We start from the raw sequence: 26251 nt of genomic DNA on the forward strand, positions 1-26251 counted from the left end.
TACCATTGCTCCTTTTCCATTATTTCTTTCTTAAAACTAAGCAGTGCAATCCTATACCTGCCTACTCAGAAGTAACCCCAATTGTGTTCCCCACTAAGTTTATACAGAATTGCAGCCTAAATGGCCAATTCTGATTTGTACAACTGAATACAGCAAAGGAAAATTGTATGTAGCTTGAATAAACATAATAAACTGTTCTTTTCACTTTAAGAAGGCATTTATCTACCAGAGTTTCCCAAACTTGGGTCTCCTCTAACCAGCAGGACCAGTAGTTGGGCATGATGGGGACTGTAGCCCCCAAACAGCTGGAGACCCAAGTTTGGGAAATCCTGAATACTATCCAGAAAAGTCACCATCCCAAGAAAAATGCAGCTTCATAATTGCAACAACAGGGACCTTAAAACAGTTGCTAGTCAACACCAGAAGTTAATGTTGATTCATTTGCTCTTAATCCCAATTTCTGAACTTTAACTCAAGTTCTTAGCTCAGCACTTAATGCATATGAGTAATGTTTACATATGGTGAATGGCCTCATTAGCTAGGAATGTAAATACAGTCCCATTATACCAATGAGTAAGCCTCACTAATGTAAACTTATGATCTAGATCATTGAAAGCAATGAAGCTTTCTCTACATTCAGTTACCCAGATGTAAATCTTTTTCCGGATGAGGTATTCAGATAAGCAGGCAGTTCCAAAAGCCAACATAATTATCCACAGGGTTTATACAAAGTACCTGGCCATCATGAATGATGAATCCCACTCTAAAGGACAACCCAAGCATGGTTTCCTTGAACATCCCATTATGCATGTCATTCTTCAGCAGCTTCTCCTCTAAAATAACATGGTATCGGATCTGGTTTTCATCCTGCAGATTAAATTGATAATTTGCGTTACATACTTGAGCAAGGTGTGGACTTCCAAGCTTTCTGTGACAAAAACAGATGCCAGCAGCAACCAGTAGACAAAGGATTTTATTATCAATTAGCTGTAGGTTGGAGCCAGACAATATATGTTTTCGAGAGTGGCTGCCGGGACCATATAACACTGGTCCTAAATGATCTTCTCTGGCTCCCAGTATGTTTATGAGCACAATTCAAAGTGTCGGTGCTGACCTTTAAAGCCCTAAACGGCCCCAGTCCTGTATACCTGAAGAAGCATCTCCACCCCCATTGTTCAGCCTGGACACTGAGGTCCTCCTCCGAGAGTTTTCTGCTGGTTCCCTCACTGAGGGAAGCAAAGGTACAGGGAACCAGGCAGAGGGCCTTTTTGGTAGTGGCACCCTCCCTGTGGAATGCCCTCCCTTTAGATGTCAAGGAAATAAACAACTATCTGACTTTTAGAAGACATCTGAAGTCAGCTATGTATCAGGAGGTTTTAATGCTTGATGTTTTTTATTATGTTTTTATATATGTTGTAAGCTGCCCAGAGCGGCTGGGGAAACACAGCCAGATGGGCAGGGTATAAATGAAAAAATACTATTATTATTAAAATTATTAACAGTGGCATGAAACAGGTATCATTTTGCATGGTATGAACGTGTATCCCATCACTGTATGGTAAATTAAATTTGTAGGGCTTCATTCTTTTTAAACCTACAAACCCCATTTGACCATCTGCACTAGGGGAATGCGTGTGCACAGAATGGATAATAAATAATAACAATAATAATAATAATAATAATAATAATAATAATAATAATAATGGCATAAGGCAGGCTCTGCTCACAGCCCCTGCTATGCAGAGCTAAAAGTGTAGAAGAATCAGCAAAGGTTCACATAGAACAGGCATCCCCAAACTCAGCCCGTAAATGTTTTGGGACTACAATTCCCATCATCCCTGACCACTTGTCCTGTTAGCTAGGGATGATGGGAGTTGTAGTCCCAAAAATATCAGGAGGGCCGAGTTTGGGGATGCCTGACATAGAAGAATGTTGTATAGCACACCACAGCACTTTCTTTAAGTGAGCAGCATTTTTGCATTCTCAGTTTTTTCTTAAAGCACCAACCACGCAGCAAGAGGAACGGTTGCAAATATGCCCTGATAAAAAGTTTGGAAACCAATACATACCAGGGAGGTTAACTGTTTGTTCTTGAGGTAGGTTTCAATGGCACTGTTGCTTGGGGCAAAAATGGTATAAGTGGTAGCAGCTTCTATTTCACTTGCCAGATTATATTGCTGTTGTAAAGAGAGAAATGCGTTGTTTTTTAAAAAGTAGACTGTTACCTATTATCTGCATGGCAGTTTAAATAAAAGCATGGATGCATGCAATAATGCATGGCACTTCTCAAAAAGGCATGAAGACTTACAATAACGTAACCCCTGAAAATGGAGTAATCTGGCATCTGTTCTAAGCGGGCAAGCAGTTTGGGCAATGTGCCACTGACTCCCCGAAGGGGTGTCAGAACCTGCAAACAAAAACACAAGGCCAATTTTAAACAGCAGGCACAGTAGCGCAAAGCATTTAAAACAATATCAACAATATAAAAAGAAAATAATTTTGAGAAACACTGTATTTTTTCCCGTTTTACGTGATGTTAAGTGGCCAATCTAGAGGGAGGGAGGGAGGGATAAAAACACCAACTCAATATTTTAAACATTTAGTATCTTTTTTACCTCAGTTTCCTAACTATTAATAATAAGGAAGCAAATACCTTATCAATTACATGTATAATCCCATTTGTTGCTGCAATATCACCTGCTACGATGTTGGCTCCATCAACAGAAAAATTCTGGAAAGCAAGGGTGGGGGGAAAACCATTTATGTAAATAAAACTACCAGGTTTCAAATCACAGCTGGCTTAGGACCTGTGATCTCTCAGGCCCAAAAGCCAAACGCAGCCTTCTAGGTCTCTCTGTGTGGCTCTTGGAAGACTCCCCTGATTTACGCCCCACCCTCCACCCCCAGAGCCTTTGCCAAGCATTTTCCAAAACAATATGACAGCTGAAACACATTTGAAATTCACATGTCTCCAATTTTTGTGATGTAGTTCTCCAATCAGCGTTTACAAACATGCACACATTAGGGGAAAGTGTGCATTCAGATGAATACACATAGTGAAAATACTGCACAGAAATGCATTGTACTTGGAGAAATTGCCTGCAAAAACGTGTGACTAGTCAGAATTACATACAAAAATGTGTTTATTGGGGGAAATTAACATTGAAATTCTTCAATGAAGATTCTTTTTTCTTTTTTTAAAAAAGCAGATTGCTGCAGAAATGTGGAGAACTGAAATTCAGATTGGAAAAATGAGAAACAGAGAACAGGAACTAACAGCCCCTTCCATACCTACCACTAGATACAAATTACCCTCATTGTGTTTGAGGCCCATACTAGCAAGTTCTTACTCCCTTGCTCAAAACAGGGGCATATTCAAACACAAGATGATATCTGATTAGCACATTTCTCTTGGCACACATAAGAACAGCCTGTGAGTGAGAGTAGCGGTGAACTTACTCCACTTTCTTTGGACAAAGCCAGGAAGTTTCCAAGCAGAGATGTTGCCAGCCCATTGGATGACGACAAGGTTTGGAGGTCAGAAACGGTGTATGCTCCCTGTAATACATGGTGCCTAACAGAAATGCAAGTTAGGTTCAAATGACGTGAAAGTTATGGCTGCTCAGATTTTCTTACAACAGAAACCTAATTCTCTTTCAAAGTCCATTTGAGCCAGGAGCAGTTAATATGTTAATAGGTTAGAAGGTGCTTCCCTTTCCTACACAGCTGCTGGCAATTTGTTTCCTGGAACTATTTGGGAGGGACCAATTCCCTCCCAAAGGGAACTCCCATAGTTCCTAATCTTCCTCCGTGCCACCTGAGTGATGGAGAATCTGCTGGTCCTCCACATGGCGTTGGGAGTTCAGTAACACTGTTGGCTATATTGGCTGGGGCTGATGGGAAATGGAGTCCAACTGCATCAGCAGGGCCCCATCCCTGGTATAAACAATGCAGGTGAGTGGCTTCCTTGCCATTGCTCTTAATATATAGATTGCTATTCAGTCAGGTGGCTAACATGTAAAGCTGAACAATACTCCTCCAACTTTCATAGTTGTGTAGAAGATAGTTGTTGTGTTTATTTCAGCATTGGAAACCAGAATCACTTCTCTGATTGTGGAGTAGATGGAGCAGCTATTGCATAACCAGTGGATATATGGCAGTTGCATTGTCATTATGTATGTAGAAGGAGTTGTGTCCTGGATTAAAATCAAGACACCAGTGAAAACTCATTGGATGAAGGAGGCCCCTGCCCCAGCCACAAAAAATCACAGGATGTAGGACAAGTATTAGGGGCTGGAAGACTGGTACAGAAGGGGTTGTGGGTATTTTGGCTAGTTTTCTTAAGTGAGTTAATTTTTTTTAGCACTAGCTCTTTATGTGTAAACCTCGGCTCTGATCATGCCCCTTGGTACAGAAGACTATCACAGTAATTAAGAAGACAATTCCGGTAAAGGATAAAGTACTTTATAAATGCATTTAAATGGAATGGCAAGGGTGAAAAAATGTTTGACATACTTTATTAGAGTTTGGATGTTGTTTTTCGACATCCAGAAATTTCTCTCCTCTTGGTCCATGTTTTGAATTGCTTGCTGAGAAGGCACAAGGAGGGTTAGATTTGCTGCATCTGCCAGTAATGTCTTCACTGCAGCTGCCTAAATCACAAGACAAAACACATTGCCATTAATTTGTTAATATCGTAAGCTCTTCTATGGACCAGCATCAGTCTTTGGCTGATGCCAACAGTGGAAGGACTTCATCTTCTGAAAAGGAGTCTAGTTATCAGGTTCAGAAAAGGGCAAGCAAAATCGTCTGTGGGGATAGAGTAAATTCCCTTTGAGGAATGTTAGTTTTTTTGTTTTAATTTTGAAAAAGGTAAGAACGGACGTGATCGAGGTGTATAAATTTATGCATGGTGTGTGGAGAAAGCAGAACTACATTTTTCTCCCTCCTATGATACTAGAACTCATAGACATCCAGTTAAGCTGAATGTTGGAAGAATCAAAAGGACAGGCAAAAGGAAGAGCTCCTTCACTCCCACAAAAAGTAGTGATGGCCACCAAATTGGATGGCTTCTAAAGAGGATTAAACAAGATTCATGGAAAATATCAGTCGCTACTAGGCTAGCCATTGTGGCAATGATCTACCTCTACTGTCTGAGGCAGTAGGCCTCTGAAAGCCAGCAGCTAGGAACCACAAGTGGGGAGAGGGCTGTTGTGCTCAGGTCCTGATTTCAGGCTTCCCATAGGCATCTGCTTGGACACTCTGTGAACAGGATGCTGAACTAGATGGGCTTTTGGCCTGATCCCTAAGGCTCTTCCTTTGTTCATGAGCAAACAAACATGTTGCAACCCAGAGGCTGGCTGAGGGGGTCTTTGAAATGTGCATAATTGCTGTCCCATCAGTGGGACAGCACTGAGGAAAGCTCTGCTGATGCAGATGTACTACGTGTAATGGGAGGACAACATTTGTATCTCTAAGATGCAAAGTCTCCTACAGCTGACGTGGCCCTACAGCTGGCATAGTTAACTTCCCTCCCACTGGTGTTAATAGGGGCCAAATGGGGAAATTAACGTTTGTCAGTGGGAGGGTGTGTGTGAAGTGACCCCCTCCTGTCCTGACCACAGCTGACAACGTTTCCCTTTTTTAAAGGGAAATTCCCTTATTCCAAATAGGATTCCTTGCAAGAAAAGGGAAAAGTTGACAGCTATGGTCCTGACTGCATCTCATGCCAGTAGGATATCGGAAGTGGCAGCAGCTGCGCCACAGATTCTCTCCCCGCCCACCCCCTCCACAGGAATTGCTCTGGTCACGTCTTTCGATATATTTTTAGAAGAGGTACTCACACCAACCCACTCATTAAATCCAGCTGCTTCCGACAGAGAAGACAATTCCTGAGCAGAGAGAGAAAGAAAGATAAATGACATGTACAGATGGCCCACAGTTTAGTGGATGAGCCCATGCTTTCCAAGCACATGGTCTCAGTTTGAAGTCCCTGGCATCTCCTGTTTTGCAACAATGGAATATTTTGCATCTCATTTGTATGAAGATGTAAGATGACAGCTGGTATATTGATAATGCTTCATCTGCAATATGCTTTTCTATAAGTTAATAGTTGCTGTGAATTAACCTGAGCCATACCCTTGCTTCATGTATACAAACATATTGTGATGGTAGTTGGAACCCTATTGGTACTGTAAATTTGCTTTTGCAGTTCTTCCCCCAGATTTTATGTATGTGTGAGTTAACATGGTAGTTACTGAAAATAGCTATACCTATTGTGGTGCTGGTTGTATTCATTTTTAGGATGTATTGCATGTACTTTAGATATGATAAAGGCAATTTTATTTAATATTATCACCTTGCTCTTAATTGACATGATACTGTTTCCTGGCAAATAAAGCATAAAAACAGTGAGTATAAACTTCCTCTAAGAAGGGGTATTTGTGCCAGGTGCCTCTGTCACATGGTGGCATTTGTAATGTAGAAGCTGAGATATTGGTCATAATCATTTAGGCAAATGTTAGGTTCCTACGCACCTCTGCTGCATTTCCATAACATATGCTGCCGTCTCCCTCATAGCCCTTTGAACACACACATTCCCAGACTCCAGAAGATGTGAACTGACAAACAGCCTGTTAGAACAGGGAAATAATAATCAAACACCTAGCCACCTGTGTATTCTTCCCAATGCAATATGGTTTTGCAGCATAAAAGGCTTTTGCGCTTACATAACTGGTAGGGCCCTAATTACTGAACGCATTTCTTCTGAACAAATACTTAAAAGTACACTTTTGGGTGCTTCCAGACTGTTTTGCAGGAAGGATTCAAGTGCATACTGGAACTTTAGTTTTGCATTGTTACAGTGGGCTAAACAATTCTGTCACCCTAGTGCAACAGATTCACTTTAAAGAAGAACCTGGCATTTTGCAGTTTGGAAAGCGATGAGAAAATGCATTGAAAAGTGTGTGACAAACAAATTAATACCAGGAAGACCAACACCCAACAAACAAATCAGAATAAATGCAAACTAATGTTCATTGTTGTGTAACTGGCCACAAACAAGTTGGAACAAATGTTCAGTAAACATTATAACCTCTGCATAAGCTTTGTGCAAGAAAATTAAGATCAATACTAAAAAAAAAGATATTTAGAGGTGACCTTTGCTTAAGTGCCAGTGAAATCAACTAATTAACATCTAGTGTACAGTTATCTACATGGGAAGCAAAGCCACTGTAAAGTAAATCCTTTTAATTAAAATACACTAATTAAGGTGTTAGTTGCAAGAATTATTCAGCTAATGCTTAGAGCTCTATTATAAGATTGGGAGGGGAGGAATAATCAGCCTCTGTTGTGAAAGCCACAATTCTGTTTTGTCTCAACAGAGTCTGCACAGAAGTACTCAGTGAATTATTATTTGTTTGCCCTGCTCTTTGGATAACAGTTGTTAATTTAGGGCTACTGCAAATGTGGCATTCATCTTATATTGGTAATACCTCCATACAAAGTGCCAGAGAGGGAGGTGGCCTGTCAGATAAATTTTAAGTGAGACTTTTCTATTGCCACTTGAAAAATAAGAAGGGAAGGTGGTGAGGCAGAGTTCAAGGACTTGTGTGGTTTGCAGAGTTGGCAGGAGGCATCTAGACCACATCATGCTCCTGAATGTTTTTGTTTAGAATATAGCTTGCTTTGACCAAACCCAATCTGATATCAAACCATGGAGTCCTAAATTGATCCCAAGTCTCTCCAGTACAAGTTCAGCATCAAAGATGGAAGTTTCTGTTCTCTCTGTTTATTTTTCCAGTCTTAAATTCAGTTCTCTGCATTTTTGAAGCAATTTGAAATTTAGTTTTCTTTAAATCCTCATCCTTCAGCATTTTAATGCAAATTTCTCCTAATAAACATATGTTTGTATGTAGTTTTGACTAATGTTACATTTTTGTAAGCATTTTCCCTAATACAATGTATTCTTGTATGATATTTTCATTAATATGCACATTTTTATTCCCATTTAATGCACATTTTACCTCTATATATGTGTGTGCACTTTAGTAAACATAGGCATTGTAAAATTATCTGAATTTTGTAAATGTTGAAGGGTTCCTTGTTACATTTCTCTGGAACATGCAAATGTGATAGGTTTGACTTTAAATGCAAACTGACTTGAATTTCTCCCCTTTCCTCGTTCAGCACTGTTGTATCACACGAGGCCTATTCTCAAGCAGCATCTGAACAGGCTGTTTGTCAGTCATGTAAGAAGTGGGCACACTGAGATATGAATCTACCATGTTAAATGGCAGGTGTAGAATGACTACCTGTTTGCTTGAAAAAGTATGCCTCTCTAAAAAGAATGAGGAGCAATGAGGCCTTCAACAGAGTGCATTGTTGGTTGTGAAATTTTTACTCTAAACCAGTGGTGGGGAATCTGTGGCCCTACCTAAGTTGCTGGACCAAAACTCCCATCATCCCTGGTTGGTAACCACACTGACTGTAATGCTGGAAGCTGGAGTCCAACAACGTCTGAAGGCATACAGGTTCTGGCATACAGGGCCCCCATGCTGGCTGTAAACAATCTCCCACAATCACAAACATGCATAATTTCAATTAAGGTATAAGATTTACTAAGATAAGTTCTCCAGGGGTAAAGTGACAGCCACTGGCAGCCTCATTACTGTGATCCCACAGGACACAGTAAGTGTGTTCTTGAGGACACAACATCGTATTACTAATCGGCTGAAGCTGAGAGTGAATTGCTTGGCAATAATTAGCATCCCAAAATCTACTATACTGATGCTAAAACAGAAAATTTAATTAAGTTGTAAGGACTAGAGAGCCTCAAAGTTAGACCCATTGAGAGTAAAATGTTAGTGATCCTCTGAAAAATAATATAATGCTTATTTTAGTATATCTTTATTATAAAAACCTTTGCAGAGTTTGGACAATTTTGTAAAGTGAATTACTCACCAGTGGGTGGCACTTTCCATTTTGTTCTGAACAAGAGTTTATCAGTTCACATTCATATCCATTTCCTCGAAATCCCTCCTTACATTCACAATCATTCTGTATTGTAGGGGGAATAGTAAATAAAATTATTCACTTGAACTGTTCAACTCCTAGGCAACCTCTGTCAATAAAAGTTTAAAATGAAGCCATGCTAGGCTCCTTTGGTAGAAGGACAGGATATAAATTTAATAAATAACCTAACCTAACATAAAGTGCAATAGTGCCTGTTCAATAGATGATGCTTGGAGTCAACTCTGGGCATCATCTTTAAAATCCTAGACAGTTTAGAACCAGGGTACCTAAACAACCACCACATCCCCCGTGAACCTTCTGTGCACTCAGGCAATCAGGGCAGCTCCTTGTCTCTGTTTGGCCACTGTCAGATGCCAGGTTGGTGGGTATGTGAGAATCAGGGCATAGTAACTGACCAATTCTGGAACATCCTTCCCCAAGATCCCCTTGATTATGGTGTTTTCAAATTATTTATTGTCAATGAACCTATGGGCTTGGTTGATTTCTGGATTGTGTGTTTAAAAAACACTTGATGGTTTAAGATTGCTTTTAACAATTTAACAAATCTGATGTTAAAGGCAAGCTCAGTAAACAATTTGACAACCGGAAGCTTGGGGAATCAGAATGAAGAATAATAGCCATGAGTCATGGTTTTCAAACATCTCGGCTGCAGAATGTTTTGGCAGCTGAATGCTGAAAACCCATAAGTGTTTCTGTTTTCGAACACGCCTCAGAAGTCAAACGGCTTCCAAGGCACATTTCTCAATTTTCCTCATTGATCTTGCTGGCAACCCTTCGGCCCTCAGTTTCTGAATGTTTCGGAAGTCAAATGGACTTCCAAAATGGATTACATTTGAAAACCAAGATTCCACTATAATAAAAATATCAGGACCAACCCAGCCATTAGGCAGGGTGAGGCCTCTGCCTTAGGTAGCAGAAGCGCCTGAGGCAGCACCCTGCGGGTGCCCCCCTGCCCCCTCACTTCCTCTAGTGCTGGAGAAGTGGCACCAACATTGGCCCCGATCTGGGGCGAGATCTGTGCAAGATCTCCTTCCAGATTGGTGCAATCTTGCCTGAAACTGGTGCCGATAGCGTCACTGCTTCTTCATCAGCACCAGATGCAGTAGGGGGCATGGTGGCAGCAGCAGAGTGAGTAGCGGAGGCAGCGGTGCTGACAGCAGTGGCAGGGTGGCATTGAATATATGCGCTAATGAACGAGCTACTAACTGCATGTCATTTGGACTGCATTATTACCGCAAAGGAAGTGAGAGCTGGACCATAAAGAAGGCTGATTGCCGAAGAATTGATGCTTTTGAATTATGGTGCTGGAGGAGACTCATGAGAGTCCCATGGACTGCAAGAAGATCAAATGCATCCATTCTTAAGGAAATTAGCCCTGAGAGCTCACTGGAAGGACTGATCGTGAAGCTGAGGCTTCAATACTTTGGCCACCTCATGAGAAGAGAAGACTCCCTGGAAAAGACCCTGATGTTGGGAAAGATGGAGGGCACAAGGAGAAGGGGACGACAGAGGGCGAGATGGTTGGACAGTGTTCTCGAAGCTACATGAGTCTGACCAAACTGTGGGAGGCAGTGGAAGACAGAAGTGCCTGGGGTGCTCTGGTCCATGGGGCCATGAAGAGTCGGACACGACTAAATGACTAAACGACTAAACAACAACATTACCGCAAAACTCAAGAACCAGTTTATTAACTATTGAGCTCATTGGCTGCCATTGTTGTTGCTACCACATAAAGAAAGATTACAGAAGATTCGCACAGTGCAGAAGTTAAGAGGAAGTTTTAACTCACCTGACCCGGACCTATATATAGGCAAGTAGCATTACTATGACACCCTCCAAAATTTGGCAACAGACAGTTGTTGATTTCTGAACAGTCTTTGCCATTTCCTGTCCATCCTGGCTGGCACACACACTCATGGGTCCCAGGGCCAGTCTTAACACATTCTGCCTGCAGGTATATGGAAAGGACATACCAGAGTTACAGCCTGTGCATTGTAATGTGGGAAGGACAGAGTTCAGGGGAAGATTCTGCATGCTTATTTTAGTAATACAGACCAAAGTGGATAGGTGAATATTTCACCCACAATTTCTGCAGCCTAAATCTAACTATTTCCGCAGTGATAAATGCAAAGACTTCATCAACATTTCACTTACGATTTAGCACAATTATTTTTAGAACATAATATGAAACCTGTTGGGTCAATGGACCAATGGACCAACCATTTTAACTGGGAAAGATATTTACTTAGATGTTCTTAATTTGGATAATTAAACTCAGAATTTAAATACGTTAAGAGAGGCCAAGGAATTTTGTACTTACATTAGCATTGCAGCTGTGTGGAATTAAATTAGCACAAGGATCTACTTCGCTGCAAATTATTCCATCTCCTTCGTATCCCGGCTTACAAATGCAGCTAAAATTTGCATCAAAGCATGTGAAATTAATAGTCATGACAGTTGTAAAACGAAGCCAAAATTATGTTTCTATCACAACGGGCAGCAGATCTGTATGACCACAGGTAGAGATCTTTCCTAACCCTAGAAACACTGGAAGCTGCCTTATATTGGGTCAGAGAAGTGGTCCATCTACCTCAGTATTGCCTACACTGACAGACAGTGGCTCTCTAACAACAACAACAACAACAACAATAATACCCTGTCCATCTGGCTGGGTTTCCCCAGCCACTCTGGGCGGCTCCCAACAGAATATTAAAAACATGATAAAACATCAGACATTAAAAACTTCCCTAAACAAGGCTGACTTCAGATGTCTTCTAAAAGTCAGATACAGTGGTACCTCGGGTTAAGTACTTAATTCATTCCAGAGGTCCGTTCTTAACCCGAAACTGTTCTTAACCTGAAGGACCACTTTAGCTAATGGGGCCTCTTGCTGCTGCCGGGCCGATTTCTGTTCTCATCCTGAAGCAAAGTTCTTAGCCCGAGGTACTATTTCTGGGTTAGCAGAGTCTGTAACCTGAAGTGTATGTAACCTGAGGTACCACTGTAGTTGTTTATTTGCTTGACATCTGATGGGAGGGCATTCCACAGGGAGGGTGCCACTACCAGGAAGGCCCTCTGCCTGGCTCCTTGTAACCTCACTTCTTGCAGTGAGAGAACTGCCAGAAGGCCCTCGGAGCTGGACCTCAGTGTCTGGGCTAAAAAGTGGGGGTAGAGATGCTTCTTCGGGTATCTCTAAAGTTGCAGATTGGATATGCCAGGGATTGAACCTGGTACTGTCTGCATGCAAGGCTTTGCCACTGCTGCCGAAGATTCTTTAACTGCAGGTTCCAGTTGAATCCTAACCTGTCTGTATGTGTGAAGCACATGCTCTGTCACCAACGATGGCCCTTGATTGATTCTCCAGTTAAAAATCTTAAGTAGCACAACTGGGAAGGGGCAGGTGGTATTCAAATTCGTTTTACTCTGAGCCTTTATAAAAATAAATTGGCAAACCAATTGGGACAGTGTCACGGGGCTGCCAGGGAATGCCCCGGAGTGAGGGAGGGGGAAAAACGGGAGCCTTTAGAAAAGACAGGAGAAGGGGAGGAGGACAAGCAAGTGGAAGGAACTCAAGCGGCGAGGATGCTCCCTGATGCTAGAGAGCAGCAACACCACTCAACCAGTTCAGGGACAGAGAGAAATTCGATGCCCATTCCATCAGCACAGGACAGGAGGGGGTTAAAACATAGGGAACAAAGAAGGCGCTTGGGGCTTCTCAAGCTCCTGTGCTGGAGGAGGAGCCGAAAGCTCCCACCTCCTGGATCTGCTACCGAGGATTCAGGATTCGGATGCATGAAGCTATGTTCTGTACTTTCTATATACGTATGTAAATAAAGACTGTGAGTCTCTGAGTGAGTGCAGGTATTCCTTGTGAAAGGCTTCCAGACCCATCACAGGCAGTCGAGGCCAGGAAGATGCAGAAGGCACCACATTCACTCACATAGAGGATGACAGGTGGGGAGACGTGTGCCGACACATACTCCTTTATAGTTCCCCGAGTGGTATAAAAAGGATCAGTATAATGGGCCTACCTCATAGCACCATTGGTAAACTGGCAATCGGCATGTGCATGGCAGAACTGAAGAAAAGTCCCGCATGGAAACACCTGTGTGTCACATAATTTTCCAGCATATCCACTTTTGCACGAACCAGCAAGGCAGATCCCATCACTGTCTATTTGGTTGTCACACTTACCATAAACACACATACATTCTGTGGAAGATTGGGGGAAATAAATGCCAATGAGAGGAATATATATAGAGAGAGAGAGAAAGAGAGAGAGATATCAGACCCATTTAAAAAAGGTAATATATGTGTTGTTGTTGCAAATAAAATCTCAGCTAGTCTTTCATTTTCCCATTTTTCTTTCTTTTAGCAATAAACAATGAAATAAAATTAGAAGAGACTGTTAGAATATTTTAACTGCCACAACCCCAGATGCCAGGAGTGACCAGGACACCAAGTCAGAGGCTACTGTGTTATCAGTTAAGAAACTGGACTGGGTACCTGGACCTGGCTCTGACGCTGGTGATCATGGGCAGTGATGGAGCAAAAATTAGATTGTTAACAGTTAAAGGTGAATCTACAAATCCACACTTTCTGAAACCACATGCAAACTGAAACTCAGGTGCCCTTCAAAATTCACACTTCTTTGAATTTTGTGGTGGTTTTTCAGCCAAGTAATGTGTACAAAAATGCACATACTAAAGCGTGCATGAAATGCATATAGAACAGATAAAAATGTATTATATTAAGGAAAATTGGTTTGCAAAAATGTGTACATTAGGCAAAATTGCATACAAAAAATAGTTTAACAACAGAAAATCACACTAAAATGCTGATGAATTGTCATGAGAATCTTTTTTTTTTTTTTTTGACAACTGAATCTAAGATTGGAAAAATGAGAAACTGAGAGAAATGAAAATGATCCCTATCTGTGAACTAGAGGCTGGCAGGCCAGAGCCCACTGAACAAGATCCCACAGCTCCAGGCCCATAGAAACTGAGCCAGGCCCCTCACTGATGCTTTCCCCTGGGCACAAAGAACTAAGGACCTCCCAGTTCAGCTGCACAGGAAGCACACCAGTTAGGAGTTTATGGAACTCAGAAGTGCTTGTCTTCAGGTCAGAGGCTTTCTTTGCCCTGAAATTTGACTAAGGCTTAAAATATCCAGGGAAGAGAGAAACTGCGGTGCTTACTTTTGTCACAGTGGGGTCCATATTTGTTTGGGTTTGAACAGAACTGGCAGTGTGATCCTTCAAATTTCCTATCACAAACACAAGTCCCATTCCCTTTCATGCCATCCATACACTGCAAAGTGGAACAAACATATTTGAAATTATACATTGAAATTCACATGTAAATATATCAGAATGGTATTTCTGTTGGGGAATTGTGTCTTACACCTTCCTACAAGATACCAGTTCCCTTTGTCATTTCCAGAGCCACTTTAAACACCCAGATGGAGTCCAAAGAGAAAAGCAATCTTTACTGATAAGAATTAAACAAAACAGTGTATCATTTGAGAAGAAAGGAACAGAAATGCTTTGTATTTCTCAGTTCATGCCTTAGACATAGCAGGGAGACAGTCAACCAAACATACAGAGGAGAAACTCTCACAGGATTACATAGCCAATCAGAATACTTGCTACCTCTGCAGACATCATGCCATTCTTCCTGGTTGGTAAGCAACACCTGTACCCAGCTCCCACTTGGTTTTTTACTATACCACTAACAGAATTATCACTTAATTTACAAACTGAATGTTCCCTGCTGTTTTACTTTCAATGCCTCTGACTTTTTGTTAGTAAGAAGCAGACAGATGGGGTCTAACTAGGGGCAGACTGAGGTTGGTGGGGCAGTGCCCCATTAGCCCTCACTGTGTGATCCAACCCCTCACCCCATTAACCTGAGGTTTAAAAGCTAGACATTTTGAACAGTGGTCCAGGGTCCACAACATAGCCTATTCTATGATGCTAAGAATGTGAGCTTATTTACAGTCCTCAGCTTGTGATACATGAAGTGATATAAATTTACTTTGGTGCAAGATGCAGATGGTGAAGCATCTCTACTATGCATTCAGTTTTCCTTTGGGTGTTCAAGGAGGTGTGGGCATTTTTTCATGCAACACCTCATGCCCTGCGTGAAAACTGACCCTGTCATGAATCAAGCAGGTATGCTGAAAAACGCCAAAGTGAACTGACATCTGTGTCAAAAGCAAACGGTTTCATATGCCTATTTACTAGACTTCAACAAAGGAAATGGAGACCGGTTGACAGTGAAAATATTTCTTTCTCTTACCTGTCCATTTCCTGAGCAGGGATTGGAAAAGCCACCAGGGCACTGATTGCAATCTGGGCCAAAGAATCCTTTGCAACACTTTGGCTCCTGCAAAATAAGCAAACATTTCCTCATGACAAAAGAAAAAGGAGCAGCGCGCAAATTTGTTAAGAGCAGGCCCATGCAGATTGGGGGTGGGGTGAGCTGGGTACACTTGCCCCAGGAATTGGAGGGCTAAGCCAGCTGGGGGACACCACCAGAGGCCTGCCAGATTCACACTGTCATGCCAAGAATGCTCCGTGTCTCCCAGCCACCCTGGGCTCCAGGCAAGCTTTGAACAGGCCTGGGCATTCATTAAGAGTACAAGAAGGTTGTAGCATTGTTTGTAATATCTGCTATACCTTTCTTGTGCTGTATTAGCTTTCTCTTGCTGTTGCCTACTGCATAGGAACACAGCCAGCTGCTGTGTCAGGCCAATGGTCCATCCAGTGGCCTAGCGTGGGTTGTCAGCACCCGGGGCAAGGCAAGTAATTTGCGCCCCCCTAACCCGTGGATTTTAGCACTCGGGCAGAGAGCTGCGAGTGCGAGCGTGCCCCCCCCAGATGTTGCACCCGGTGCGGCCGGCCCCCCCTGCACCCCCTACGCTACGCCACTGGGTCCATCAACCTCAGCCAACACTGACTGGCAGCAGCTCTCCAAGGTTTAAGACATCTGAAGACAGCCCTCTTTAGGGAAGCTTTTAATGTTTGATGCATTACGGTATTTTAATATTTTGTTGGAAGCCGCCCAGAGTGGCTGGGGAAGTATAAATGGGCAGGGTATAAATAAATTATTATTATTATTATTATTATTATTATTATTATTATTATTATTATTATTATTATAAGATGGGGACAGCCCTACCTGGAACTGTTGGGGATTGAACCTGGAACATTCCGTATGCAAGCCAGATGCCCTACAACTGAGCTACAGTCTTTGCTATGGTCCTCCCTAATGCTTTTTGCTACTGCTCTTGGGTCTCCTTAAGGCTCCATAATGGCTCCTGGATCCGTGCTGCTGTTGTGATCACCAGACGCATTTGTGGAAATAGATACCGTATATACTCAGAATATTTTTGTATGCATGATGTCTGGGTTTTTTTATGTGCTTTATTACCTAAGTCTTCAAGAAGCGAATACAAAAATAATGAAGATGTTCTATTAGTTGTGGCAAAAGTTCATGTAGACCACTGTTGTATACAGTAGTAAGTAGTTGCTGGTGCTATCAGCAGTTTTATAGGAAGCAAACAGAAATGTAATTTGCATCTCTCACCTTTTTTGTTACATTGCAGTATTTAGCACACCCATATCTGAGAAAGCTCTGTTCGTGGTAAATGCATCGATTCCTTGTGAAAGCCTACAGTATTAAAAAAAATTCCACACATTAAAACAAACCACCCATAACCAACACTGTGCTCTATGGAAAGCAAACAATGATGTTAATTTTGCTGGAGAGCAGATTGCATTCATAATATGCTGCTTGTTTTTATTCTTTTTATATTAACACAAATGCTGTTAATACATTTTACCGAAATGCATGTAGAAGGAAATCTTTTGTCGTTTATAAATTTATTTGGTGATTGGACAGATAATATGTTAACTTACAACAGGTTTTGAGTTTTCTGGACAACTATTCCTGTGTAGTGCTGGGCATTTTCCACAGGTACCCTGAAACAAACGGAACAATTATAGTTTATGAAGGTACAGTTTTGCCTCACAAACATAGCGTCAAGCAGAATTAGGTTTTTATGTGAGTTCTAATGACCACAAAGGGCTTCTGTGTTTGCAGAAAGGAATATGTAGGCCAATTAGCTCCCTCTGTTGGGCTGGCATGGACTGGGATTTAGGTGCGAAGGAACTCTATACATCAGCGGTAGCCAACATGGTGCCCTCCATATATTGCTGGACTACAACTCCCATCATCCCTCTCCATTGACTATGCTGGCTAGGGCTGATGGGAGATGGAGTGCAACATCTGTTGACTAGCTCTGCTAGAGCAGTTATTGGATACTGCCTTTTACTGTTTTGTTATGAAGAGCCTTACCATCTTAATTTCAATTCTCTCTTCATCACATCTGTGTGGCAGAATTGGGATTACAGAAGGTGGTATGAGAACGCCAGAAAGTGTGTAAATTCGGCCATTTTTTGCAACAATGTCTGCATCTTCTATAGGTTCACCATTTGCCAGGATTTGTCCCTGCATAAATAAGAGTTATTTATTTTGAAATTAGATGCCAGTACTTCAAAATGTTTTCATTGTATTATTTGACAATATCATGCATCCTTGCTTCTGTATTTGTTTACATTCTTCATAATCAGGACCTCTTACAGCTGTTGTTGTTTTAATCCAACTAAACAGTTTCTTGGTATTTCAAAGCAGTTACATGAATAAGTAGAATAAAAAGAAGGCTTAATTTGCAAATCTGTGTGAAGGTTTAATCTAAGCCAGGACTCGGCAGTGCTCCAGTCCAGAATCCTTTTTTTTGTGTGTGTGGGAATTTATCTCCCATACCAAGTATTATCAATAACACATTTTTGCCTATATTTTTTCATATATATTTAATTATCCTTGCAGTATGTCTAGAGAGAGTATGCTTCTGATGAGCGTTTCATGTGCAGACAAAGTGAGTTTCCTTAGTCAAAGCCACACCGAAGAACAATGTATCTATGGCCAAGGACACAAATTCATGTTCAGATAACAAGTGGCCAAGTAGACTCCTCCTCTGGTTTAATGGCATTGCAAGGTCAAAAGAAAAGGCCCTATACTAGAGCAATATTCTTACACTCCACTCACAGTCTTTCATAAATCCTTATACAGTGGTACCTTTGTTAAGACCTTAATTCGTTCTGGAGGTCCGTTCTTAACCTGAAACCGTTCTTAACTTGAGGTACCACTTTAGCTAATGGGGCCTCCCACTGCCGTCACACCGCTGCCGCTCGATTTCTGTTCTCATCCTGAGGTAAAGTTCTTAACCTGAGGTACTACTTCCGGGTTAGTGGAGTCTGTAACCTGAAGCATTTGTAACCCAAAGCGTTTGTAACCCAAGGTACCTCTGTATCTCTCACAAATCTTCAAAGAACCTCCAACATCCAGCCCCATATATTTTTGTCTGAAAGAGCAGCTCCCAAGGACAAAACTGCAGTATCACTATGAAGAAGAGGCCCCTTTTCATTCATATACCTCAAACAGCCCCATATATAATTGTTTACACGTTAAGTGCTGACTGTAAGACCTCAAGGTGTCACATCGCTTTCAGAAATATTCCAGATTCAGTTTGTTGAAATAAGAACTGCTATTTGAGAACTCTGAGAGGAGTAAATAGATGTGGAAATAATATCCCTGTAACAAATATGTTAATGTACATTTAGCAGCAGTGTGTACCTCAGAGTATTTGTGAGTATTGCTGCCACTGCTCCACATTAACAGTCAAGGGTTATATTCATAACACAACGGCTAATTTCCACAAGGTATTAAACATTAAAGTGGTGATATCAGCAGGGTGTGTGCAAAATTTGCTTTGATCTTTCAGTTTTATGTAATGACAGTAAAATCTGTTTTGGCTCATACATGTACACCCACCACTTGATGGCTGCAGTTATTAAGTGATGCGTTGCATGTGTAAATAAACCATCTGACATCAAACACCACAGACAGAACGTTCATATCATCTCACATTCTCTTAAACACAACCATTTTCAACAGAATCAGGCAAATGGGTTCAACTCGTGAGCTGAAGAAGCAATGTGAAAGGATGAGAGAACAGGTCTTGTTGCTAGAAGTACAACGGCGGAGATAATTCAGCAAGTGACTTGAGGGGTTACTTCTGTTATTGGTTTGAATGGCAGCAGACCCTGAACGGCTTGAGGTTTTGGTCAGCAGGGAGTTAGTTGTCAGTGTGGAAGACAGCAGAGATTTGACAGTTGGAGGCCTGAAATGTGACAATTGGAGGCTTTACTCTGGAAAGCAGGAGTTAGCTGTTGTTAACTGTGTGTTAAAAAGTCCACACCTTTCAGAATTCAGAAAACAAAATTTGACTGGATTAAACAGGAAAACAAAATGAATAAATAAGAACTGGCCTTTCTTGTACTTACACTATTGGTGACGTTAAAATAGATGAACTGTTGAGCCATAGTCTTGATGTGCCCTATTGAGATAAGGCTGGCTACCTCCAGCTATAGGGATAGAATAAATAATTCATTTCCCCCCCAAAGCCAAATATTACAATAGGAGCCTTTTTTTTTAATTGAATAGAAAATAATTAGCAAAGAGTATTCAATAAGGAGTCCATGAAAGTATAATGACACTTAAAGGGGTGCACTCACTAGTGCAAGGCATTTTGGTGCCTGAAGTGAACCACAAAATGGTGCCAGCCCTCCCCAACGAGGAAGAATGGGTGAGTGAAGATCTAAATCAGGAACAAGGCGGGAAATAAAGATCTACATCGGGATCTGCCACCCCTGTGGATTCTGCCACCTGAGGCAGTCACCTCACCTTGCCTCATGAGTGGGCCGGCCCTGCTGCAAATCATTATAGAACACCTCCCCATACACACACACTTCTTTTGTGGGCACTGGGACATAAGGATTTCAATAAGTTATGAGGGGCATCGTAGATTTCAGTAGTAAGAAGTAACAAGTCTACTATAATAAGGTAATATCAAATCTAGCACAGACGTCAATTGCACTAACCTGGGTGTGAGGAACAATGTGATACTGAACTAGCTCGCGAAGCTTTCGTGAACCCTGCATAAATAAAGAATGAGCCACATTTATCTGAACAAGCATCCTGCATGGGCATAGCCAGGGCTTTTGTTGGAGGGGTCAGGGCTTTTGTTGGAGGGGGGCATAACCAACATGACTGGTCAGTTAGTTAAATATTTCTATTGTTTTACTTGATGAAGGGATGGGAGCAGCTACGCCCACGGCATCATGCAATATTTTCTTTTTCATGCCGACCAAAGAAGCGAAATCTGATTTGAGCTGTGAGAAGATGCAAAGCACAATGGCATTCTCAAGCCACTGGGCTTCTTTGCTCATTTGCTCTCACCCTCTGACCCCAGTGGAGGTGCTGCATCTTCCAGAGAAGAGAAACAGCAGCCACTCTTCACTGGCTCAGTTTGGTCAGAGGCGGCTTTAGGGTGGTGTGACCCTTAAGGTCGCCCAAGGCTGCAGGGGGCGCCAAAACAATATTCAAAAACGGAGACCACTAGGCCCAGGAGGGGACCAAATTTTAATGTCACACAGGGTGCCACTGAAATTTGAGAGCCCAGAGCGCACAGCCAGTTTGGTGCTGAGGTAGGTACATTTGCCTGGTGACCCCACAAAGCCTGGCATGGGATCCACTACAGAAATCCAAACCAGTAAGTATATTAGGCGAAGCCCATTCACATAAGTAAAAGGGTAATTATGAAAAAAGGGGGGAAATGTATATTTTTGTCTGATATTTTGTGGCAAAACAAAGCAACTGACCAGAGAGTCAATTTCCCTCCTATGCTTAGGATTCTTCAGAAAAATTAGCTTTTATTAAGACAACCTGGATGTCTGCTTTTAATCAAAGCATGATATTCAATAGGTGTTTCATGGCCTCAAGTCCTATTCACATCTTTACAGCTGTAGTCATTACAACTAAATATAAGGTCTTCTATATAGCCATTGTGGTACCCCCCCATAAGTTGTTGAACTTCCCACCAGTTCCCACCATCCCTTACTATGCAATCCGGAGCTGCTTTGAGTTGGTGTCCAACAACATCTGGAGAGTACCGCATTGGCTATCCTTTTCCTGATTAAATCAACTTGTGGCAGACAAGCTATGCTAGTGGTAAGGAAAGATCCAGAAGCTGACTGAACAATGGAGTGCAAATAGCCAGTAATGCTGTGTGTCATTCTGGGTGGGGGATGTATACATTTTCTATATTCAAGCTGACCATTGGTTGTGTCCTAGTGGATACTGTTACTACACAAGAACGAATGCCCGTATGTGTTATTTAAAGACTTATACCTTACTTGACAACAGGTAGTCCAGTTCTCCATCTTTCAAGCTCTTCCAAGCATCGTTGGTTGGAATGAAAATTGTATTAGGTCCTGGATGTATATCTAACATTGGTCCCACAATGCTGTTCTATTTTAGAAAGAGAGAGCAGAAGGGAACAGCAGTTTATATGCATTTTTTTTTGCAAAAAGAACATCTGTAAATTTGTTTAAATCTTTTTTTTTTTGTCTTACCTCTAGTATGGATCTAAATCTGCTGTATCTCACTTTGTCCTGAAGCAATGCCATTATAGATCTCTAAGAAGACAGAAATAGATTCATCCTACTTTGAATATCAACGGTAACTGAGTGCATCAATTATTATTGTATATGATACAAATTATTATTTGTATTAAAAGGAATGTAGAGACCTTTGCAAGGCCAGTGGCGGATGTTGGCACCAAAAATTCCAGTGGCACCAAAAGCCAGTGCCCCGCCCCGCAACCTCTCGCTTTCCATTGGATGTCATATTTCCTGTGCCCCAGAAGCTCAGTGCCCAGTGCAATTGCACTGGTAATGCTCGCCTAGATCTGCCTTTGGCATGGCTTTATATGAATGACACTGCACAACAGTGCTCAGCAGGAAGGAGTGGTAGAGGATGTACTCTGCATGCATAAAGTTCCTAATTCAATCCCTGGCTTTTCCAGAGAGGTATTAAAAAGATGCATGCCTGGGTGGAACACTAAATTGTGGTTAATCCAAAACAGAAACAAGAGCTTACAATTTCCCCATGGCAACAACAGAGAACAGGAGAAGGGAGTGCCTAAGTCTTGAGGACTGCTGCTGCCGACCACATCATGCTGAACCGTAGTTTAGCATTAAGTTCAAGCTGGACAAGTATCCCTTAGTCTGACCTCACCAGAGGCCTAGTTTTATAGGGTTGTTTCAAAGTTTTATGCATGAAAAAATCACTCGGAGCATTTAAAGTACTATATAAATACTACTGTTCTCCAGCTTTATTGCACAGCAGGCATGTCGCAAGAAATGTTTAAATTCATAGGTAAAATCATGGTTCTAAACTGTTATAGTCACTTGCCTGTATTTGACCTCACCTCTTTATCACTTTCAAAGCTTGGTTCTGTATTGTCCAGGGCTCTATCAACAATGTGCACAATTCCATTGGAAGCGACAATATCTGCTTGTAAGATTTTCACTTTCTTCTTCCCTCCCTGTAATCTTATTCTAAGTAGATTGTCCTATAAAGGCCCAGAAAATAAATATAGGATTATTTTATCTAACAAGGCACACACTGCTTATGTAACAATAATAGTAGTAGTAGTAATAATAAAGAACATGAGCTGCTATATAAATTGTATGATATTCAGCACTCAAATCTCATTTGACATCAGGCAGGCATCTGAAATAAAATATAGAATAGGGTAGCCAACAAGCTGCTGTCCAGATGCTGGCAGACTGCAAGCCCCATCAGCCCCAACCAGTATGGCCAGTGGTCAACAATGATGGAAGCTGTAGTCTGCCAACATCTGGAGAGCACCACATTGGCTTACCAGGTACAAGCACACAGTGTTCAAGAAGAGGTACAGTCAATATACTAGTTGTACGACCCTTAGGAACTGGGCTTCAAATGACTTTGGACTACTGCATTTGTGCAGGGCTGATGTCAGCACTAGGCATCCTTGGGCAGCTGCCAATGGACTAGAAATTGTGAGAAATTAGAAGGGCAGATAGACCCAGCTCCCCAGCACTGCATGGGCCACTGTCACTGCAGCCAGGGAAGTCCACCACTTTGCCCAAGGCCCCTTTATGGCAAGGACTATGGCTCAGTAGTAGAGCATCTGCTTTGCATGTAAAACTTCTGAAACACTGGAGAGCTGATGTCGGTCAGAGTAGACAATACTAAGGTAGCTGGACCAAATGGTCTGACATGGTATAAGGCAGCCTCCTATATTCCTATATTATACCTGAAACCTACTCTGTATTTGCATCATACTGTGTTATAGCATCAGTTCAACATACCATGACTTTGGATTGTCATTTGAGCCTTTAAAAAAACAACAACCAGACCTTTAAGTTTAATAAACTTACACAACGAGCAAAAGAAACCTCTTGTTGATAGGGCATGTATTGATGCAGAAAAGTTAGCACCTCTGGGAGCTGAATAACTAGCTTTAGCTGTCTTATAAAACATTGCTGTATTCTAAATCTGTTGTTTCACCATTTCAAATGGATTTTTATTTGCGTTTGATATTGGTTTTGCTGCTGCTGGATTAAGGCTTGCTGCAAACCATTTTGGGGGCCATAGTAGTAGAAAAATGGAGTATAAAATTTATATGTATCATTGTATATCCTGTTTTCCACTACAATGTCCACAAAGTACCTTCCAGTAAGAACACAGTGAAACTAAAATAAAAGGTAAAAGCACAACTTTAAAAAACAACAGCAATAAGCCAAAGTAGTTCACACACAAAACAGTTAAAACTCTGCCAAACAAACCCAATATCAATTTTGCACTTGCTAGTGAAATAGCAGTAATAAAGTGAAAAGCATACCTTACCTTTTCATCATTTAATATGACAGCTGGTTTGCCCGTGAGAGTATAAACTGTACTTGTACTATTCAACCCATTCAGATCCAGCTGACCAGCAAGTATGTGGAGCTTCACAAAATACTGAGCACTCTCTTTATTAGAAAGAATGTCTTTAACCTGGAAGATTAGCAGAATGAAGGGAAATGATATTATCTAGGCTTCTAATACAAATAAATCTCAATAATGTGGAAAAGGCACCCTAAAAAATCGAAAGGGAGGTAAAAGACTGCATCTAGAGAACATGTGATTTCCAAGTGCTGGAGAGACCAAACTATGGGGTTAGTAACACATAGGCCGATTGAAATCAATCATGGTGACAGGATTTTCAAGTCCTACTGATTTCAACAGGACCAAAAGTAATGTAGGCTGCAGTCATAGCTTGCCTGGGAGTAAACCCCACTGAATTCAGTGGGATTTACTTCTGACTACACATGATGTGGGTGGCGCTGTGGGTTAAACCACAGAGCCTAGGACTTGCCGATCAGAAGGTCGGCGGTTCGAATCCCTGCGACAGGGTGAGCTCCTGTTGCTCGGTCCCAGCTCCTGCCAACCCAGCAGTTTGAAAGCATGCAGTGCAAGTAGATAAATAGGTACCACTCTGGCCAGAAGCCAGAAGCAGCTTAGTCGTGCTGGCCACATGACCCAGAAGCTATACTCCGGCTCCCTCGGCCAGTAAAGCGAGATGAGCGCCGCAACCCCAGAGCCATCTGTGACTGAACCTAATGGTCAGGGGTCCTTTTCCCTTTACCTTTTACACATGATTAGGCTTGCAGTCTTAGTCTGGGCCCAAAGTAGTGAAAACAGAAAAAAAATAAAAGGTAACATCTTTTTCCTAATGACAGAGCCCAAGGAAGCATCCTTCTATTCCTAGGTTCTTGTACAAAACAGAAAAGCATTCTGTTCTACAGTAGTAAAAAAAAAAATCTGAACGTTTTCAAAATGTTGAATGAACAAAGCTGACAGGTTATCAGGGATGTCATTGGCACTAACCAATAGGTGAGCATAATACAGACCACAATAACAAGAGCTACAGCTCAAGCTAGCTAGAAAATTGTGCTGCCCAACCACAAAATAATATGCTTCACCCAAAAGGATATACAAGCTGAGCAACAGATTTTGGATTGCTGCCATAATATTAATCATACTCAGAGAAGACCTATGAAAATTAATGGACATGACTAATTTAGGTACATTAATTTCAGCAGGCCTATTCCAAAAATAACTTAGTTGAGCATGACCCTTTGGCTTGACTACAACTATTAAGTAGCACACTGAATCAGTTTAAGGCTGCATATAATTGCTACCCAATAGGGCAAAAAAATTTGTATTTTATTGTGGATATGCTCAGAACATAAAATATTATGTCATATCACTTCTTCACCAACCTGGCGCCCTCCAGGCATTTTGGATTACAACTTCCATCAAGTCCAGCTGACATGGCAACAGTGGCTGAGGCTGATGGGAGTTTCCCATCCAAAACTTCTGCGAGGCATCATATTGAACTAATACAAATATTTATCATTTTTAAAATATGCCATTTTTGAGCACGACACTTACGTTTACTCCTTTGAACCCCTTGCTTGTTGGAACAAGAACTGTAAATGGTCCCAAAGTATTCAGCGGCCATTCGTAGGCATTTTCTTAAGAGGAAAACAGAAAAATGGAACAAAAGAATGAATACTGTAAAATGAATTCTGTATAAGTATTTTTAATGGATTTTTTTAAATGCATAGAATAAAGGGAGACAACTTTAAGAAATCTGTATGTATCTGAAGAATGTATCTGAAGAATGTATCTGAAGAAGTGTGCATGCACACGAAAGCTCATACCAAGAACTAACTTAGTTGGTCTTTAAGGTGCTACTGGAAGGAATTTTTTTTTGTTTTAACTTTAAGAAATGTATCAGAAGAGTGCAACCAATTATTAACATTAAAAAAATTAAGGCCTATAGCCAGGGTCGGCTCATCCTGTTTTGCCACCTAAGGCGAAATTTGTTCATGGGCCTCCAAGAGGTAATTGTGTTTATTCTGAAACAGCTAAAATGTTCGTTTTTGACCATCTAAATTTGGGAGGAGTTGATACTACAGCTTTGGAAACTGTAAACACAACAGATAATTATAGGGGATGGATTTCTTGCTATCTCCCATCAGCAGTTTCCTCTACTGTCCTTATCCATCCTGTTTCCTCCACAAGTTTATAATCTTCTTCCTCCCATTCATTCTCTCTCTCTCTCTCTCTCTCTCTCTCTCTCTCTCTCTCTCTCTCTCTCTCTCTCTCTCTCTGTGTGTGTGTGTGTGAATTTAACTGTCCTTTATGCTAAGATAATG

The 26251-nt window shown here is 41.5% G+C and overlaps 1 protein-coding gene across 1 annotated transcript in view; it reads right to left on the reverse strand.

Moving 5' to 3' along the window:
• The window catches only part of STAB2 (stabilin 2), an 81816-nt gene that overhangs the window by 40878 nt on the left and 14687 nt on the right, over nucleotides 1-26251 (reverse strand). Inside the window, exons 11-34 of the mRNA XM_081928144.1 lie at nucleotides 25482-25564; nucleotides 23892-24041; nucleotides 22429-22572; nucleotides 21572-21634; nucleotides 21348-21467; nucleotides 20039-20092; nucleotides 19442-19522; nucleotides 17394-17546; nucleotides 16955-17017; nucleotides 16623-16706; nucleotides 15333-15419; nucleotides 14231-14342; nucleotides 13065-13245; nucleotides 11354-11447; nucleotides 10823-10981; nucleotides 8962-9057; nucleotides 6537-6632; nucleotides 5844-5891; nucleotides 4516-4652; nucleotides 3460-3574; nucleotides 2654-2731; nucleotides 2309-2407; nucleotides 2070-2177; nucleotides 736-867 (exon numbers count right to left, since the gene is read on the reverse strand). Coding sequence (XP_081784270.1) covers nucleotides 736-867; nucleotides 2070-2177; nucleotides 2309-2407; nucleotides 2654-2731; nucleotides 3460-3574; nucleotides 4516-4652; nucleotides 5844-5891; nucleotides 6537-6632; nucleotides 8962-9057; nucleotides 10823-10981; nucleotides 11354-11447; nucleotides 13065-13245; nucleotides 14231-14342; nucleotides 15333-15419; nucleotides 16623-16706; nucleotides 16955-17017; nucleotides 17394-17546; nucleotides 19442-19522; nucleotides 20039-20092; nucleotides 21348-21467; nucleotides 21572-21634; nucleotides 22429-22572; nucleotides 23892-24041; nucleotides 25482-25564 — 2537 coding nt within the window. The remainder of the gene's footprint in view (nucleotides 1-735; nucleotides 868-2069; nucleotides 2178-2308; nucleotides 2408-2653; nucleotides 2732-3459; nucleotides 3575-4515; nucleotides 4653-5843; nucleotides 5892-6536; nucleotides 6633-8961; nucleotides 9058-10822; nucleotides 10982-11353; nucleotides 11448-13064; nucleotides 13246-14230; nucleotides 14343-15332; nucleotides 15420-16622; nucleotides 16707-16954; nucleotides 17018-17393; nucleotides 17547-19441; nucleotides 19523-20038; nucleotides 20093-21347; nucleotides 21468-21571; nucleotides 21635-22428; nucleotides 22573-23891; nucleotides 24042-25481; nucleotides 25565-26251) is intronic.

This window comes from Podarcis melisellensis (genome assembly GCF_964234715.1).
Source record: "Podarcis melisellensis genome assembly, chromosome: 10".
Lineage (NCBI taxonomy): Eukaryota > Metazoa > Chordata > Lepidosauria > Squamata > Lacertidae > Podarcis > Podarcis melisellensis.